Here is an 18,481-nt window from a genome sequence, read left to right as displayed (position 1 = left end):
TTTCTTTAATGTTCTGGAGATAGAGTTATGTATTAAAGTGATAATGTCATACATGCATGAGTGTTTGCATGTGTGTCTGTGTGTGTGTCTATGTGAGGGTGTATGGGTATATGTGTGTGTTTATGTGTGAGTGTATGTGTGTGTGTGTCTGTGGATGTATGGGTATATGTGTGAGTATATGTGTGTGTGTCTATGTGTGGGTTTATGGATGTGTATGTGTTTATCTATATGTGGGTGTATGGATTGTGAGTGTGTCTATGTGTGGGTGTATGGATGTGTGTGTCTGCGTCTATATGTGGGTGTGTGTGTCTGATTAAGCCTTGAAGGTGGGCATAGCAGCTCACTTAGTTAGAAGACTGACTGATGATTTGTTCTCTAGCTTTATACATGCACATGAGTGCATACACACACACACACACACACACACACACACACACACACCATCAGATGAATGAATAATAATGAGATTGTTAGAGTGGATTGGGGGCACAGGGTGACACATATATAAATCAGCAGGTTTTCTTTTCCTCACTAGCAATTATGGTGCGTCCCTTTTGGCACAGTGCGAGGCAGCAGAGAATGGCTGTCAGCAGGTCCTCTGGCTGTATGGCAAGGAAGACCAGATAACTGAAGTGGGCACGATGAATCTGTTCCTCTACTGGATAAATGAAAATGGAGGTAATTGCTCTTCTGGGGACGTGACAGTTGGTGGCAGGGGTGCAGGGACTGGGGTCCAGAGGCTGCTGTGGAGCCTACGTCACACATGGTTCTATAGTCTTGTTTCTGCTGGAGAGATGGCTCAGCAGACTAGAGCAGTGGCTGCTCTTGCAGAGGACCTGGGTTCTGAGCAAGTACATGGTAGATCACAGCTGTCTGTTACTCTAGTTTCCAGAGATCCAATGCAGTCTTCTGCCCTCTGTGGGCACTGCACGTGTGCAATGTAAAGACATACAGACAAAATACCCATGTACATAAAATACATTTTTTTCTTAAAAACAGATCGTTTTTCCTCCCCTTTGCTGTCTCCTAGTGTCACAACAGTCTTCAGTGATGAGTCTTGGTTAGTTCAGTAGTAGTTCAATCTGTACCACGTAGTATGTGCTAGTAAACCGTCTGTTGACTATGGGGGCGGTTAGTGCTCGCCTCCTTTTTTTTTCAGAACTTGGAACTGAACTCCTACATGCTAGGCAAGCTTTCTCTAGAACTACACTTGTGGCCCCCACTTTACTGTTTATTTTGAGGCTCTCTATAGTTGCCTGGGCTAGTTTTAACTCACTGTGCAGCCCGCACTGACCTTGAGGTTGCCATCTTGTCTGAGCCTCCTGAACAGTGAGGTTCCAGGCATGCTCCACTAGGCTTGACTTCGATGGCCCTTTGACTTCTGTTTGACCTTGTGGTGCTGAAGACATAAGCCAGGACCCTTCTTCCTGTTGCCAGGGCTCCACCACTTCTCCGCACCTCTCTCTCACTAGAATTGTCTTCAGAATTGGTGTCCTTTCTACACATTTTGATAACATTTCAGAAGCCCTGCAGGTTTTCTTTGCATTCTGTTTGATTGACCTAGACTCTTAGGGTGCAAGGAGGCCCAGAGGTTGGGAGTGCTTGCCGCCTAGCCTGATGACCTGAGTTCAACACTCGCCACCCACAAGGTGGGAAGAGAGAACCCATCCCCAAAAGTTGTCCTTGCACCTCCACCTGAATGCCCTGGCATGCATGTATCCGAATATTCCTACACAAAATAAGCTGCACTTTTAAATATAACCCAGGGTATATCCTGAGGTTGCCAGTAGATCCGTGTTTGTTGACTCTTGGCCACTACATGTAAATCACAGACATTCTGTTCTTTTATTTTCTTAAGACAAGGTCCTGTGTATACAGCCCAGGATAACCTTGAACTCACTATGCAGCCAAGGCTGGCTTTGAACTTCTGATCCTCCATTCTCTTCTTGAGTGTGGGGGATTATAGCACACCTGGCTGTAGACGAATTTCTAAATTGTTTTATTAAATAAAAAACATGGAGCCAAATATGGGGGTGAAAGCCTTAGAGATCAGGGAAATAGGAATAGCCACCAGCCAACCTTACCTCACCCACTCTGTAGCTTCCAAATGCGAGCTACTTCCTGTCTATCCATGCCTTTATATGCCTTGCTTTTCTGCCCTCTCATTGGCTTTTAGCCCAGCTACCTCACTTCCTTGTCATTGTCTGTCTGTACAGACCTCCAGGTCTCTATGGTTGGTACTGGGATTAAAGGCATGTGTTACCATGCTTGACTCTATTCCCTAGTATGGCCTTGAACACAGACAGAGAGACCTTGCCTGCCAAGTGATCGGATTAAGGGCATGTGCTGCCTGACTTTGTTTACTTAAAATGGCTGGCCTTTTCCCCCTGATCTCCAGGCAAGCTTTATTTATCAAAGCACAAATAAAATATCACCACACCTGGCTTTTGTTGTTGTTGTTTTGAGGTAGGACCACATTCTATAGTCTCTGCCAACTTCAAACTTAGAGGAATCTTCCTGCCTCAAGCTGTGGAATGCTGTAGTTATAAGTATGTGCCAATATATGTGGCTTGAAATTCAGGGCTGTGTCTAGCATCCTGAATGCTTCAGTGTCAGGCTTTGATGTGAGTTCAGTGAAGTGTTGACAGTTTATATGGTGTTGAGCTAAATGATCCAAAGCAAGGGACAAAGTCGGCCTGCACTGACCATTAGGATATTGATTGTGAGATGTAGGAGCACATTTTTAGACCTGTTTATGTTTTTCCGATTGTTTATAGACACTGAAAATGTGAAATGAAGTCAGGGTGTGGCTGGCCGTTCATGTTTCCAACACCATCATTAGGAGGTGGAGACAGGCAGATTGACCCTGACTCAAAAAAAAGGCAGAGAGCAATAGAGGAAGAGACTCACTGTTGTCCTCTGGTTTCTGCATGTATGCACACACCCACATGCATGCACATGCTCATACACACACACACACACACACACACACACACACACACACACACACAGAGAATTAAATGATGCTTCTAGGTACAAGCTCCCAGTCTCAGCTTCAGTATCCATTTTTAAAAGGAGCTTGTTGCTTAGTGGTGGCCTCTTCACACATGCTTTGTTTTGCTAAAAGGGGAAGAGATGATTCAGATGAGGCTGAATGTAGCACTGTGTTCCGGTTTGGTACAAGGCCTTACACTCCATCAAGGGTGAGTTGGCCCTGGGCGCCTCTGCCAGGCTGTCTCCTCTGGCCTGGGCATATGATTCAGCCAGACACACCAGACATATTTCTACTCGTGCTGTTTGCATTTGGAAATGTAAGGAAACAAAATTTATGCTGGAATTTGTGGGATTTCAAACTGGGACTTCTCATAAACATATATGTGAAGTGATGCTAGAGAGGTGGCTGACGCTGCCGTCCTGTGCTCAGGAGATGTCTTTCTCCCTGCCCACTCCTCTCCCTGTTCCCACCCACCCAGCACCACAAGCCACCACAAGCACAAACAGGGACATCATTCAGAAAAGGCAGTGTCATTATTTATGGGAGATGTCAAGGACTTTAACCACCACCTGCATCATAGCTCCAGAAGTTGTCCTGGTGACTAATTGTTCCTGAGAAGTCACAGCAGTCTTGCATGGCTGTGAGTAAAGATCAGAGTGGGAATGAGTGATTTGTCTACTGCCTCTTGCAAAATACACGAGTCCTTAATAGGAGTTAGATTTTATGACTTGCCCAAGCTGGTTTTAGTCTCAGTGTGCTCCTTCCATTGGGTTATCCATCACTAGGCAAAAGGGGGTGGGAGTGAGTGGGCCAGGGACAAGTGCTCTGCTTCCAGAGGACCCGAATTGGATTCCCAGCACCTATGTCTGGCAGCTGCCTGTAATTCCAGCTCCAGGAGACCCACAGGCACTCACACACACACACACACACACACACACACACACACACACGTATACAATAAGAAGAAATAAAAAGAGTCCTCTCCCTTGGGCCTCTTCAGTCCTCTTCTCTGTCCTAGCCATGATCTAACACTATCTAACACAATCCTTGTGTAGCTCTCCTTGGAGGGTGAGGAGGGGGAGAAAACAATGGGTCATAGAACTTAGGGCAGTAACCAACCCCCAGCCTCTGCTGAGCAGCAGGCTGTGTTTCCCTCTCGGCTGGCTCCTGGGAGTGTGTCTGTGTTTGCAGAGGAAAATGACTACTTCTCACCCAAATGTCCTCATGTCCTCACCCTGTCTGGGAAACAGGGGAACAGATGTTCTGCCTCTTGACCTCAGGCTGGTGGTTACAGTTGGATGCTAAATTCATTTCACACAACAGCCTTTACACACATGAAGGCTGCTGTTTGTGTTTAACTCAGTATTGTCTTAGAGCTGAACTAACTGTAGGAAAGGTCTATGCACGTGTGAAAACTGCACACACACACACATACACTCATGCATTTCTGTGTCTAGCTAAGGAGCCATCACAAAACACATTTATTTTGAGATCATTAACACTTCTAAAATGACAAGTAGCCTCGGGAACATTTCCAGAACCAATTTCTTCTTTCTAAAAAGCAATTTTCAGAAAATAAATAAACTCTCTAAATCAAACTGCTGTATAGCCTAGCAAAGATGGTTCATTCATTCATTTAGTAAAATTAAAAAAATACTTATTATAGGGGATTGGGGCATGCCCCAGTAGTTCAGAGTAATGCTCTTCCAAAGGATTCAGGTTCAGTTCCCAGCACTTAAGTGGTAGCTCATAACCTGTAACTCCAGTTCTGGGGGATCTGGTCCCCTTTTCTGACCTCTGTGGGTATTGCATGCATGTGGTGCACATACGTACAGGTAGGTGAAACACCCATACACATAAAAACAAAACAAAAAACCTCATCGTCAGTGCTAGGCCAGACATGATGCAGGGACTGGGGCACACAGAGATGGACAGATCTCTATTCTGGTAACCATTATGAAGCTGAAGAGCCTAGATCCACCCCACCTCGAGACAGAAAGTAGTGGTCCCAGAGCTAGGACATTGGTGTGTGGTCACAGCTTTTTCTCACTGTCACTAGCCTGGGAAAGTGCACATTTGTTACTCCTGTAGAGTAAGGATTGAAATGAGTTAGTTCTAAAGTTCTTAACTGTATTCAGGGGCCTGGGAGAGCCCTAAGACAACAGAAGACCACTTGTGGGAATCAGTTCTCTCCTTCTACCATGGGGTTTCCAGAGGGTTGAACTCAGGGGGACAGACTTGGGACCCAATGCCTTTATCCACTGAGCCATCTTGCTGGTCCTTTTTTTGTTTTTGCTTATTTAAGAAAATTTGTTTTATTCTTAATTATGTGTGTGTGTGTGCATCTGTGTGGAGAAATGTGCACACTAGTGCAGTGCCCATGGATTCTGAAAGAGGACTAGATCCCTTGGAGCTGAGTTGCAGGCAGTTGTAAGCCTCTTAGGTGGGTACTAGGAACAGAACTCTGGTCCTTACCAGAGCAATACCTGTTCTCACCCACTGGGCTGTCTCTCTTGTGTCTTCTTATGAGAAGCGAGTAGAGGTTTGAGAAACCTAATGATGCAGGGCAGTGGAATTAATTATCTGCATGCTTATTATTTGTCAAATTATCAGAAATGGTTTTAAAAATGGCTACTGTTGTGACATGTCTAATGAGTGAAATTTTGTAAACATTCCTGTTTCTAATTAACAGAGGAAGAGCTGGCGACACCTCCGCTAGATGGCATCATTCTCCCAGGTGTGACGAGGCAGAGCATCATAGAGCTGGCACAACAGTGGGTGCGTGCCCTTGATCCGAACAACTCCCATGAGCCCAACACAAAGAATCATGAAAAATGACCCCCCTTTGCAATGATATCATATCCTGTGGTTCCCACCAATGTTATCTAATCTTCAAATTTTACCTTGTGCAAAAGATCTCTCTAGAAGGTCTGTGTTGGCAAAACCAGCCAGTAAGTATTCTTTTTAGTAGAGTACACAGAGAACCAGCTGAACAGGCTGTCGTAGTGAGGAGGGTTTCTAACTAATCTCAGTCTGTTTACAGGGTGTCTTCTACTACCGCTTACCTGGTCTACACTGGGTGTTTGCACCCAGCCCTTAACTTCAACTGTAAACTATTCCTCATTGCATTGGTGACATGTTCTGTATTTATTCCAGTGTGCCCACGACCATTAGAGGAGCTACAGATTTTCATTGACATATTAATATCAGCATAATGTTGATTTGTCTGTCTTTCTCCCTCTACTGCCCCCCACCCTGTTGTCTTAGATTTCTACACATGCTTATTTTAAAATTAAAAACACTCAAAGCAAATATAAAATTGTTTTCAGTAAACTTTCAAATTCATGCCAAAGACAGTGTTTGTAAGGTAGATGTGGGAGGGAGTTGGCTAGCTGACTAGCATGGCTTCTTGGCTGGTCCTTGTGACCCATGTGTTCTAAAGATCCCCAGAGACCATGAAAAGGCTTTGAGCACACTGTGGCCAGACAGTCCTAGTGGACAGATGTTTAGACACACACGCATTATCTCATAGTGGACCAGCAGTTTCCCTGGAAAAGACTGAAAGTAGAAGACATTAGCTAAATAATCCTACCATGTCCAGAGTAGACAAGACCCAACTGCTGCCAGTTGGCTGGCACATTGGGCATGACATTTGCAAACTGTTGGTTTAATTTCAGACAGCTTGCCCTGTCCCAACTATGTCTGCCCTTGGAAAGATGGCTTTTTGAAGCTCAGTAATTTCTGTTTTACTAAGAGAACAAATGGACCGAGTATAGAAGGCCCGGTGACAAGGTGTGAGCCTGAGTGTCCCGCACCTCCGGTTCCTGAGCTTGGAAAACAGGTTATTATGGAGGGGTCTTTCTTGACTCCTTAACTGCAATTCATTTTAAAGCTATGTTGAAACAGACAAAATGCCAAGAGGCACTCGGAGGCACCACAACTTGCCAGGCAGGGGAACTAGTCCAGAGATAAGGATGAGCTGAGCAAACACGATTCTGTTCATTTGCAAGATGGGTTTATACTGTTTTTGTTGTTGTTTTTGTTTGTTTTTGTTTTTTTCTCTCTATAACACAGACCTTAACTGTTTTCAGTAATGTTTGCTGATTTTTCTGGAACACAAATTGTTTAGTAATTTATTTAATTTTGAACAAAATCACAACACCCCTTGGTGTAAAGTCAAAATATTGGCTCCTAACAAATAGTGACTGCTTCAGCCGTATGAACTAAGTTTATGATTTTTACCAGTTTTGAAGGCAACCAGATAAGGCTTAGTTCAAATCTAGGGTTCACTGTTTACTAGCTGACTGGTCTTAAGGAAGCCCCCTCTACCTTCTGGAAACCAAATGCCCTCAACTGTAAAGTAGAGAGGATGATGCATTAAAGACCTTGGCATGTGGTGGATACTTGGTAAATGGCAGCTGTCCTTGTACTGATATATGATGCAGTCAGTTGTTCTTCTTAATCATAAAAGATGTGGAAAATGTAGTAAGTAGCACTTAGAATGAGTTAGTGTGTGAGACCTTATCCATGACAACTGTAAGTCTTGACATAAGCATGTGTGAAAATGTGCCATGAACCCAGGTGAACATCTTGATGACTTCATTTGTGAAAGTTGTCAGTCATTTGGAAGTAGGTTGCTCAATACATTGGGTAGTCACACATTGTGTCCTTTCCTACTCAACGTGCTAGGGCAATCACACAGTGTGCCCTTTCCTGCTTCTCCCAGAGGACCATTATGACACCTTCAAGTTCAGCCAGATCCAAAGACAAGCACTGACTTTCTTTTTCTCTTCTTTTTTCATTTTTAATACTCCAAACAGGGTGAGTTTAAGGTGTGTGAGAGATACCTCACCATGGATGACCTGACCACTGCCCTGGAGGGGAACAGAGTGAAGGAGATGTTTGGCTCAGGGACGGCCTGCGTCGTCTGCCCGGTTTCAGACATTCTCTACAAGGGCCAGGTAAGACAAATAGTTCTATATGTCAGTCATTTCTAAAGTTAGTTTGTGCCCCGGGGTTGGTGAGATGGCACAGTGGTGAAGACGCTTGTCATCCAGGCTGAGAACTTGAGTTTCGGTCCCCGGGACCCACGTAACGGAAGGAGACAAACTGACTCTAGCAGCTTAGCATCCCTCTGACCGCCTCATGCGCTTGACGGCATCCTCACTACCTGATGCTCACAATAAGTAAATGAATGAATGGAATTTTACAAAATGTAGACATTTACCTGTAACTTAATGGAGTCATAGAGTGTGCAAGGGAAATTTGAGCTGGCTGGGCTTGAGCTGGCGCAGCACTTGGGTCTTTCTGGAGATTCAGTGAGAGCTCGGACATGAGATCGAGGCAGCCTTGTCCTTGGCAACTGTGGAGCTCTTCACCTCCTTCTTCTGCCCGCCTGCCGAGGTAGGCTGCAGAGCACGTAGCTGGGTCTCAGTGTTCTGGTTTCTGCCGGTTCTTCCCAGCTGCTGCAGTTGGAGCGGAGGGGCAGTAGGTACAAAGTGCGCGTGAGAACTGACTGTCCGTTCTTTCATCTGCCTCGATTCCCGTTGTCAGCGTTGTGTAGACCACCGTGCAGACATTTCGAGTGGTGTGCACTGTGCTCACTCAGATCTTCTGAAGCAGCTCGAGGATTTAGTTGTAAGGAAATAATACTTACCTCTTTACTGCATTTGTCTAATTTTAAAAAACAGATTTGTTTCTTTTATTTGTGTATGGGTCTTTTGTCTGCATGTGTACCATGTGCATACAGTGCCTGTGGAGGCCAGAAAAGGGTGTTGGATTTCCTGAAACTGCTGTTACAGGTGGTTATAAACCACTGTGTGGGTGCTGGGAATCAAACCTGGGTCCTCTGGAAGAGCAGCCAGCGCTCTTAACCACTGAGCCATCTCTCCGCCCCCATTTATCCAATTTTACTTGTACCATAAATGCATTATCTTGCCAGTTGGAGGGCTTTCCCTATTATAGCAAAATCTAATCCTCATGCACATCTGGTCAGCCTCTATCTTTAGAGTGAAAAGATAGGAATTATTTTACAGGCATTCCGTAAATGTGTAAATGTTATTCTGTAGGCGTATAGGCAGTCTGTAACAGTGTAGGCATTATTCTGTAGGGGTATGCTTTTTATTCCTACAAGACTAACTGCTTCAGATGACTCGTTAAATGTAAGTTCCTCTGATTTATGAACAACATTACAATGTCAGCTTATTGGGATTATTATTATTATTACTATTATGTTTTGCTTAACATTTTAGAATTTGCTTTTCAGATGTGGCTACTGACACAATTTCACATACAGATTATTTCACTGTGGAAGAACTACCTGGTTTTATGTCCATGTGGCAGAGAGACATGAGGGAAGGCATGAGTACCAGAGAGGGATAGAGAAAAGCAGAGAGAGGAAGGAGAGATTGTAAGGGGCTAATTTGAGTATTTTATGGCAGTATCTATGTATGTTATTGGTCCATTTTAGTAACTAAAATCCAATTGTTAACTCTATTCTACAAATAAAAAGTTTACAAAGGTTAACTTATTTTTAATGCTTCTCCTAAATGGTTCTGGGAGGCATTTAGAGCCCAAAGGGTCTGCAATTATCCTATTATACTAAAAGGTATAATAAGAAGAGTGTTTGAGAATATGCACTATCTATTAAAATCAAAGCATCAAAAGCCAACCAGCCAGCAAGGCATGAACGGGCATGGCTCAGATACAAACTAAGGGCACGAAATCTCTTTCAGCTATGGATTTAACCTTGACTTCTCATGAGAGTTGTAGCCCTTGGAGGTATGTATGACTTGTCCCAGACCAGGTTCAGAAATCCCTTTTGTGAATGGAGATGAGACTTGCTTTAATTTATTCCTTTGAAATGACTTGCTTTCGTTTGTTGCAAAATATCTTTGAGCTCTGATTTCTTGCCAGAGGGTTCAACAGAGGGCGATTACTCACCCTATGAATTCTTAGAATCCTGTGTTGAGTTCTTCTACTGTTTCAGGGACCCCTTCTTGTCTCCTGAATTCCTCACACTGTCCCGAAGAACGGCATTCCAACCTTTTGTGCCCTTGATTGAGTTGGTAGGAAATGAACACGCTGTCATTGGCTGACTGGTTTTTATTCAGATTCTGAGCAGAAAAGACTCCGTTGTCGGAGGTAGTGTGTGTGATAGGTATGTTGGGGTGCCTCTCTGGGCCTCGAGGCGTTGCCTTCATCTCACGGGCGTGCTGCGCATCTTCCCGTCACGCCCGTGTGTGCTTCACACCCTCAGACCACTCTCTTCCTTCTTTTGCAGATGCTGCACATTCCAACAATGGAGAACGGTCCCAAGCTTGCAAGCCGCATCTTAGGAAAGTTGACTGATATCCAGGTAGACATTTTTACCAGCTGGGGTTGGGGGCAGCTGGGAGATGGCTCAGAGGTTAAGAACATTTACTGCTCTTGAAGGGGACCTGGGTTCATTTCCCAGAACCCACAAGTCAGCTCACAGCCCTGGTTCCAGGAGATCTGGTACCCTCTTTTGCGTGCCTGTGCCTCCACTCCACACATGTGCACACATACATGCAACAAAACACTCAGATACAACAAAAAATTAAAGAAAATATTAAAAGAAATTCACCTTGGGGCTCATATTCATAAGCAGTTTGGTGAGGTGGAACACGCCTTTAATCCCAGCGTGGGAGGTATGGGCAGGGGGATCTCTGAGTTCAAGGCCCACCTGGTCTATGTAGGGAGTTCAGGTCCACCAGGGATACACAGTGAGGCCTGTCTCAAAAAAAAAAAAAAAAGTTGAAATACAAAAGATGCACCTAGAGGATCAGTGATTGAAATGCTTGCTGTTCATTGTGTGCAGGTCCCTATTTGCACAAAGTCCTATGCAAATGCTGGGTGGACATGGCAACCCAGCTGGTAATTCCAGCTTCTGAAAGAGAGCCAGGGGATCCCCAGAGAAAGTGGTTAGTAAGACCACCATATCCATGAGCTCTGGGCTTGATTGGGAGACCCTCCCTCTAGAGATATGGTAGAAGAGTTTCAACCTTGAGACTTTCCACACATCTGCACATGTGTGCCCACATGTACATGTGTCTACACATATAGAAATGCATACACATGAATAACACACATACAATGGGAAAAGAAAAAGATAGTAAGAGATACACATGGTAGAACATTTGAGAAAAATAGAACTTTTCCCTCTCCCTTTATGCTCTTTAGTGATGGAGGCACCGAATCCAGCATGGGCTAGGGATGTAGCTTGACTGGTAGCGGGCTTTCTAACATGCATGAAGCCCTGGGTCGAACTGCATACAACCAACAGTGTTTTGGGTGTGTGCCTACAATTCAACACTTTGGGGTTTGAGGTGGGAGGATCAGAACTTCATGGCTATCCAATATGTTGCAAGTTTGAGGCCAGCCTAGGCTACAAGAGAGCCTATCTTTAAAAACAGACAAAAAAGCCCAATGGTCCACTCAGAACCCATACTGAACAGAGGCAAAGAGGTCATCAGCACAGGCACAAGAGATTGGAAGTGACTCAGAGTCAGTCACAAAGCACAAGTACCCTACATATCCCCGCTTGTTAAGCAACAGCACCAACCATCCCTAATCAAAACCACATCTTTGTTCCCTCAATTATTTTGTGCTGTGTCCTCAAGTCTCCAAATTATCCTCTTACAAGATGGCAAATTGGTTCTGTTAGCCAAGCGACTAGCTTGTCTGTTTCCAAGAAAAATAATTTTAGTAATTACTGAGAGAAAAAAGAGTAGGATGTTACATCATGTTTGACATTTGATCTCTTTGGGTGTTACATGGAAACATGATGTTTCCCTACAAAGTGTTCCACAAAATTGAATACAAGTAACGACCACAAAAAACAAGAGAAAGAAAAACCAAGGCTCTTGCCAGTATGACCCAGGGGGAAGTCTTTGAAACCTCAGATCTGACTTAAAGTCTATAATTCTAAGTGCTAGGCTAATTTCTTGTCCCAAGGGGCCAATTATCCACATTGGTCCTGGGTGCTAGGTTACAATAAATACCTGCTGCAGGGGGAGAGTTCAATACAAGGTTGTTTTATTTCTTCTCTTTCCCCCATTTCTTTCTTTTTCTAATCAACAAGGAAAAGCACTCCTGGTTTTTTTTACAGAAGCAGAGGTAAACTTGGACAACGCTGGCCATGCTGTCTGCTCTTGTGTTTCTGTCCACCCTAATCATCTTGGCTTCCATTCTTTGGGTAGTTTCTCTTCTCCAAATGCTCTTTGGTCCATGACACTACCACACCCGACAGTGTGGTTGCCTCATAGCGTCATGGCGACCTTTGGCGCTCATCCCATGCAGGAACTTTTTATCACTCAGTTTTTTTTTGAGATAGGGTCTTACTGTGTAGATCAGGCTAGACCTGAACCCCTGTGGGAACTTTTTAAATACCTCTTGAGCTACCTAAGACCAGGAAGTTCCATTATAATTGTCCTATGTCTGTCCCCTCCTAGAGCTCTTTTAATGCCGGAGTTTTTTACTTTCTTATGTCTCCTGGGGTTTAACACAGGGTCTAGGGTAGAGAATACGGACAGTAATATTTCTTCATTGAAAGAAGGAATGAGATGCCAAGATAAATTGTTTTTAAACTAAATCATATGTTGCTCTTAAGTATTTACATATTCTAAGAAGAGATAAGAGAAATGTCTTGAATAATGTGGCATTGATGGGCTTCATAGTACTAAAACAAAATTCTCGAGGCTAGTAATTTTATAACAAGAAAAGGCCTGTCTGGCTCACAGTTTTAGAGATTCGACATTGGTCTCTGAGATTGGCAGGTAGCAGGTTCCCATGCATTTTAGCTGGATCCACTGCCCTTTTCAAGGGAATAGCCCCAGTGACCAAGCCTTACACCCTACAGTTCTGCTGTCATTCAGTAGCACCTCCCTGGGGAAAAGCCTTCAAACCAGAGCCACCGAAGGAGACCCAGCTGACATCACATTGATTGCAGTGTCACAGTCTTCTTCCAAAGCCGCTTTTCGTGTTTTCTTAACACAGTGGATATTGACACCATGACACCTGCCTTGGGTAGCTGGAGCCCCGGCCTCATGTATCAGGGAAAGCAGTGTGAGGAATGAGCTCCATTTCCTAGGATGGGAAAAGGCAGCTACAGGTTCATACTAAGGTTATTTTCATTTTATGGATTGATTGAGACAGGGTCTCATAGAGCCCAGGCTAGCCTTGACTCCTGTGGATCCTTCTGCCTTCATCACCCAAGTGCTGGGATTACAAGTATATGTTGACACACTTGATTTACCAGATTTTTTATTTGTAGAAGATTTATTTTTACTTATGTGTAGAAGGGGATGGTAGAAGTGGAGGTACATGCACTTGTAAGTGCTGGTGCCCATGGGGGCCAGAGAGGGCACTGGATCCCATGGAGCTGGAGTTAGAGACATTTGTAAGCGGACACCCAGGTCCCCTGGAAGGTCAGTACATGCTCTTAACAGCCAAGCCCTCTCTCTGCTGTAGTAAATGAGCCCATTGTACAGCTGTGGCTGCTCGGGTCCCTGAGGGTTTGCTCAAGTGTCTGTTTTAGACTGAAACACATGCTTTTGCCTTTGTCATAGTACGGAAGGGTGGAGAGCGACTGGACAACAGTGTTACCCTGATGGAAACCCCCGTGGGTTGGTGATGTGCCACAGAAGACGGACCTCTGCCCTCAACCGTGACCACCTGTTAGTAGTTTTGCATATTGTAGATGCAGAGTTCATGTTTTACCAAGTGGAGGTTTTTCCTTGAGCCACAGAAAATTGCCAATGCCAAATGTTACCTGTAAATGTGGTAGTAATTGCTTCCTGTAGCATTCTCTGGAAAGATGATGATAAATGCCTACCCTGTCCTGCACAAGATCCAAATGTCTGTTCCTTAGTAGAAGGTAGGGTTCCTCAACCAATGAGACCTCTGTATGCGCAGAAGGATGACCCGAGGACATTTCCTAGGTGGCATCCCTGTGGCTCATTGGTGTCAGAAACACACAGGACAGGGCTTTTTGCTATGAGTTTTTGTTGTTGTTGTTGTTATTGTTGTTGGGAGTTGGACTTCCTAGGTAGCCCTGGCTGGTCTGGCTGATCTAGTATTCCCTAATGTCTGGCCAGGCTGGTCACAGACTCATGGCAGTCCTCCTGTCTCAGCCTTCTGAATACTGGGATGACAGTTGTGTACTATCATGTCTTGATTTTTTTTCTTTTAACAAATTTGGTCCCCTGGATTTCCTTCCTCCATGTTTTTGTAGGTCCTTAAGTCCAAGCTAAAGGCAGTCTGTCCCTTCTTGGTGTTATGGTCTGCCCCAGTCTCTGGGTGTCTGTGAGGCTCACACTCACTGTCCCCCCCGTCCTCTTTACATAGTATTATAACTGGCTGCTCACTGTGCTGCAATGAGACTAGGGGTCCTATGCCTTCGAGATCTTTGTGTCCTCAAAGCCCAGCACAATATAGGTATTCAGCACATGTTTACTATAAAAATGAACATAGAAGTATACTTTCCGTCTCTCCATGCTGAAGCCCTCTTGGGAGCCATGCCTAATTCTGGTAACATGTAGCAGTAGTACCTCAAGCTGTCTTTCTTGTCCATGGAAGACATCAGTCAGTTGGAAGAATTATCTTATATTTTAAGATTATTATTATTGGAACTGAAATGATTGCCCTGGACAGAATTCATGATAAAATAACAACCACATGGAAATTACAGATGCTGTACATTAAATGTTAAATGCCAAATAGAGGGGTAGGTAGGGAGATACACTCTGGATTTTGATCTTAATCTGCATTTTGTGACATTCTCTTAGGTGAGCATTAATGAGCATCTGGCGAGATAACAGAATAATTCCAGAGAGTGTTTTCCTTGTTTAGGAACTGTGAGTGAAGAATTCTTTTATCTTCCAGTTTATCCAGGAGAAAGTCATGCCTTGATAGAAAGCACTCACCCTTGGAAGGTCAGCTCTCAACCATGGTACTGTGGCTTCTTGGTCACAGTGGCTTTCATCTTGCTGATGAAACTTGGGTCTCTTTAGCATTCCAGGGGAACACATTGTAAAAACTTCATCCATTAGAGACATTCCTTAGAGACATTTAACAATACATAGCACTTTGGTTCTGTTCCAAAATGTTTAGCTGTTGAGTATTTTAGACAGAAACAGTAAGAAACTGGGAGAAGGAGAATGTGAAAGGAGATGGTAAAAATATGTCTTCGTGGGCCTTTCCCTTGGTGACTGAAGTCTTGGGTGAGGGTGTCCAGCTGCTCTCCATCCTTTCCTGCACATGTTCATGAGGCAGCATCCTCAGAGATGCTTCTGGCTTCCCACGCCCTTTGACCTCATCTTCAGTATCTGTCTGGGAGAGCTGCAGGTGTATTAGCGGTCAAGAAGTGCAGAATGACCAGGCTGAGTTGTCTGCCCCGAGTCCACTATAGACTTTACATTTCTAAATTAACAGTGGCCTGTGTGATGGTTAGAGAGCATATGTTATGACCTCTTACATAAAAACCTGTTGAGCTTTCCATCAGACTCAGTTAAAACGGAAGGCAGGACATGTGTTTTTAAAAAAAAAACCTGGACGTCTGATACAGAGCTCAGTCTGCCATTGAAGTAACAGGACAGGAGATCAACTTTTGAAATGACTTCTTAAGTAGGCATAAAAGGAATGTCTGGAATATTTTTTTCCTTGTGCACTGTCTATTCAATTGCAGGGGCATAATGCAGCAGGAGGGTTACATTGTCAACAGGCAATTACCCCTTCATCAAGACTCACTAATCCTAACACTAATTGATCATTTAAGGCACAAGGCAGAATAGCATTAGAAACATGTAAGGCTAATCTGTTGGGTGCAATCAACAAATTAATATTATTGCTGATATTTGCATAACTGACTGCAATTATTTCCTGTTTAATTGGGTTGATCCAATGAGATTCAGCAAGTCCCATGTGAGCAGGTATAAACATAACTAAACACAACTGGTAGTTTAAGAGGATGGTTAGCTTATCTTGCATGTCTTGGTTTGTCAGCTTTCCCCAGAACACATGTGAAAACCAGGCGTTTGAAAGGTAGAGAGAATCGGAGCCTTGGCTAATGTGGTTTGCTGATGGAAATGTGGTTATTAGAATCAGTTTATCAAGGATTCTACTAAGGGTGCTTAAGAAGAGGCCTCAGGTCCTGAGAAGTGCTTCGAGCTGTCACAGAGAAACAGGGGGGACTGCATAAATGGGCGATTTCTGGCCTCCTGTGCTTGCAGAGGCACAAATAGAAGGGGAAGTGACTGAAACACTTGGTTAGGGAGCCATGTTTTTTCCTGCTGAAAGAAACAAGCTGTAGTGGGGTCTAGGGAGATGGCTCAGTGGTTAAGAGAACTTGCTGCTCTTGCAGGCACCCAGGGTTCAGTTCACAGTACCCACCTGGCAGCTCACAACTGTCTTAATTCCAGTTCCAGGGGATTTGATGCCCTCTTCTGGCCTGTAGGGGTACCTACATGCATATGGTGCACAGATAATACACTGAGGCCCACATACATATAAAGTAACCTTAAACAAGCTGTGTGTTGATGTAGTGTCAGCTCCGTGAAGAGGTGGAGAGGCTACCTCAGCCTCTCTGGGATACAATCCTTATTGTAGCAGTTGTTGCTTGTTAATAACACATCTCAACAAGCTGCCTTCCCTCTGTGGAGCATTCCTGGGCACGTGGAGACGGGTGTGAGCACAAGGGTAGAAAGACTTCTTGTCACTTCTGCACTTTGGGTTTGCTTTAAGGGAATTAACTGAAGCACAAAGCTGCCCCTGGAAGTTCTTTTCTTTGCCTCCCTAGCTCTGTGTTCTACATAGTTCAGCGTCCTTTCTTCAAAATCATATTTAATTAACATCTGTGACCGAGGCCGATAGCCTCTCGGGAGACAACAGCTGCTCATTCCCACTAGATGGTAACTTCTAAGCTATGTAGAACAATAGATACTCTTGGATCACATCAAGGCCAAGGACTTCGCTGTTTCATGTCCTGACCCAAATAAGGTAAAGGAACCCTTCTTTGCTGAGTGGGTTTCTTATGAACAGCCAAATGCTGCAGTTACAGGCCATGGGTCCAGGGAGTGACTTCAGGGACATGTGATAGCAACTGTCGCTTTGTTTTGATGCAGGTAGAATTTGTTCATCTTTCTATGGTCCACATATCTATGCCCCCTAAGAAGCAAAGGGTTTCATATTCCTTTGTATTATGTGTTACTGAACAGAGGCCATGAGGATGCACACTGATTGCATGCCCACAATGTACACCTCACACAGCCTGCAGTAGGATAGGAAGTTCACACAGAAAGTAAGTAGCATGTAAACATTACCTCATGGAGCGTGTGGGCTGATAACCGATCTAACTTTAGACATAAAGTGATGGTAAGCAGACAACAGAAGGACCTCAGAGCACAGCTCTCTAAGCAAACATGTTTGGTTTCACTCTTTGTGAGGAAGTCTTTGCTGCGTGTGATCTTTGCTGCTTATTCAGGAAGTTAGAGCTGAGTTCCTGTCCTTGTGTCTGGGTTTCCCCCAGGCTCGCCATTCCCCACCCAGGGCACCTGTCATCTGCACTCATATCTGTCACCTCATTCCCCACCCAGGGCACCTGTCATCTGCACTTATCTGTCACCTCATTCTTCTGAAGCAGTTGTTGTCAGGTGCATCTAACAGACCGTCCGTGTCTGCATCTTTGCTCATCTCAATAAACTCAAAGCAGGATTATGTGTGAAAGAAGCAAAGGAAATGACCCCAGAGAAACATTCCGACTGTGTTCTCTTCAGTGGGGAAAGCTGTGGAAAGGACAGCCCAGAGGGAACAGGTCAGCCACTTGAGGGGTTCTCACAGAAATGTGACTTTCAGTTGAAGGTCCTTGTTTTCTTTAGTGCTGGGCGCTGAACGCTAGACAAGAGCTCTACTACTGAGCTGCGTCTCCCTCTTTACTTTTTATTGTTTGGTTACGTCATCTCACTTTTGATGCCCAAATTTGCAGACTCTGTAACCTAGGCCGGCCTTAGATTTTCAGTTTTCCTGCCTCAGTTGAGAGGCACCAGGCCCACTTTCAGTTTGAGGATTTCAATACAGAAACAAAAGCCACCGGTTCTGGTGGCCCGTGCCTGTAGGATTTGCTGAAGGAAGTGGAGGCAGGAGAAGAGTCTGAGGCCAGCCTGAGATACACATTAAAAACAAACAAACAAAGGCCATTTAAAATATTACAAAGTTAATTTTATTCCTTTTTAAATTATTGTTGAAAAGCCTGGGTAGAATCAAGAACCTTTGACCCTTAGTGTGTGTTCCATTGTGGGATGACTCATCCATAACAGGCTTGAGGGCCAGCTGGCCCAAACCAGTAACAAAGATACTTTCTGAGAGCCAACCTGGGTCTGCTTAAGGGCCTTAGCAACAGCAGCTGAGACATGATCTGGAGATGAGCTGGACCAATGAGAGGCAGCCATGTCACACCAGCAGATGCAGATT

General features: G+C 44.4%; 1 protein-coding gene across 4 annotated transcripts in view; it reads left to right on the top strand.

The window, feature by feature from the left end:
• Positions 1-15,665, top strand: part of Bcat1 (branched chain amino acid transaminase 1) — a 90,483-nt gene extending 74,818 nt beyond the window's left edge. For all 4 annotated transcript variants that reach the window (XM_059256343.1, XM_059256345.1, XM_059256342.1 and 1 more), the window contains exons 7-11: positions 536-678; positions 5,688-5,773; positions 7,816-7,956; positions 10,278-10,352; positions 13,585-15,665. In XM_059256343.1, the coding sequence (XP_059112326.1) occupies positions 536-678; positions 5,688-5,773; positions 7,816-7,956; positions 10,278-10,352; positions 13,585-13,626 (487 nt within the window). In that variant the 3' untranslated portion in view covers positions 13,627-15,665. The remainder of the gene's footprint in view (positions 1-535; positions 679-5,687; positions 5,774-7,815; positions 7,957-10,277; positions 10,353-13,584) is intronic.
• The last annotated feature ends 2,816 nt before the right edge of the window (positions 15,666-18,481 follow it).

Source organism: Peromyscus eremicus, chromosome 3 (genome assembly GCF_949786415.1).
Source record: "Peromyscus eremicus chromosome 3, PerEre_H2_v1, whole genome shotgun sequence".
Lineage (NCBI taxonomy): Eukaryota > Metazoa > Chordata > Mammalia > Rodentia > Cricetidae > Peromyscus > Peromyscus eremicus.
This window is presented reverse-complemented; position numbering and strand designations above follow the sequence as displayed.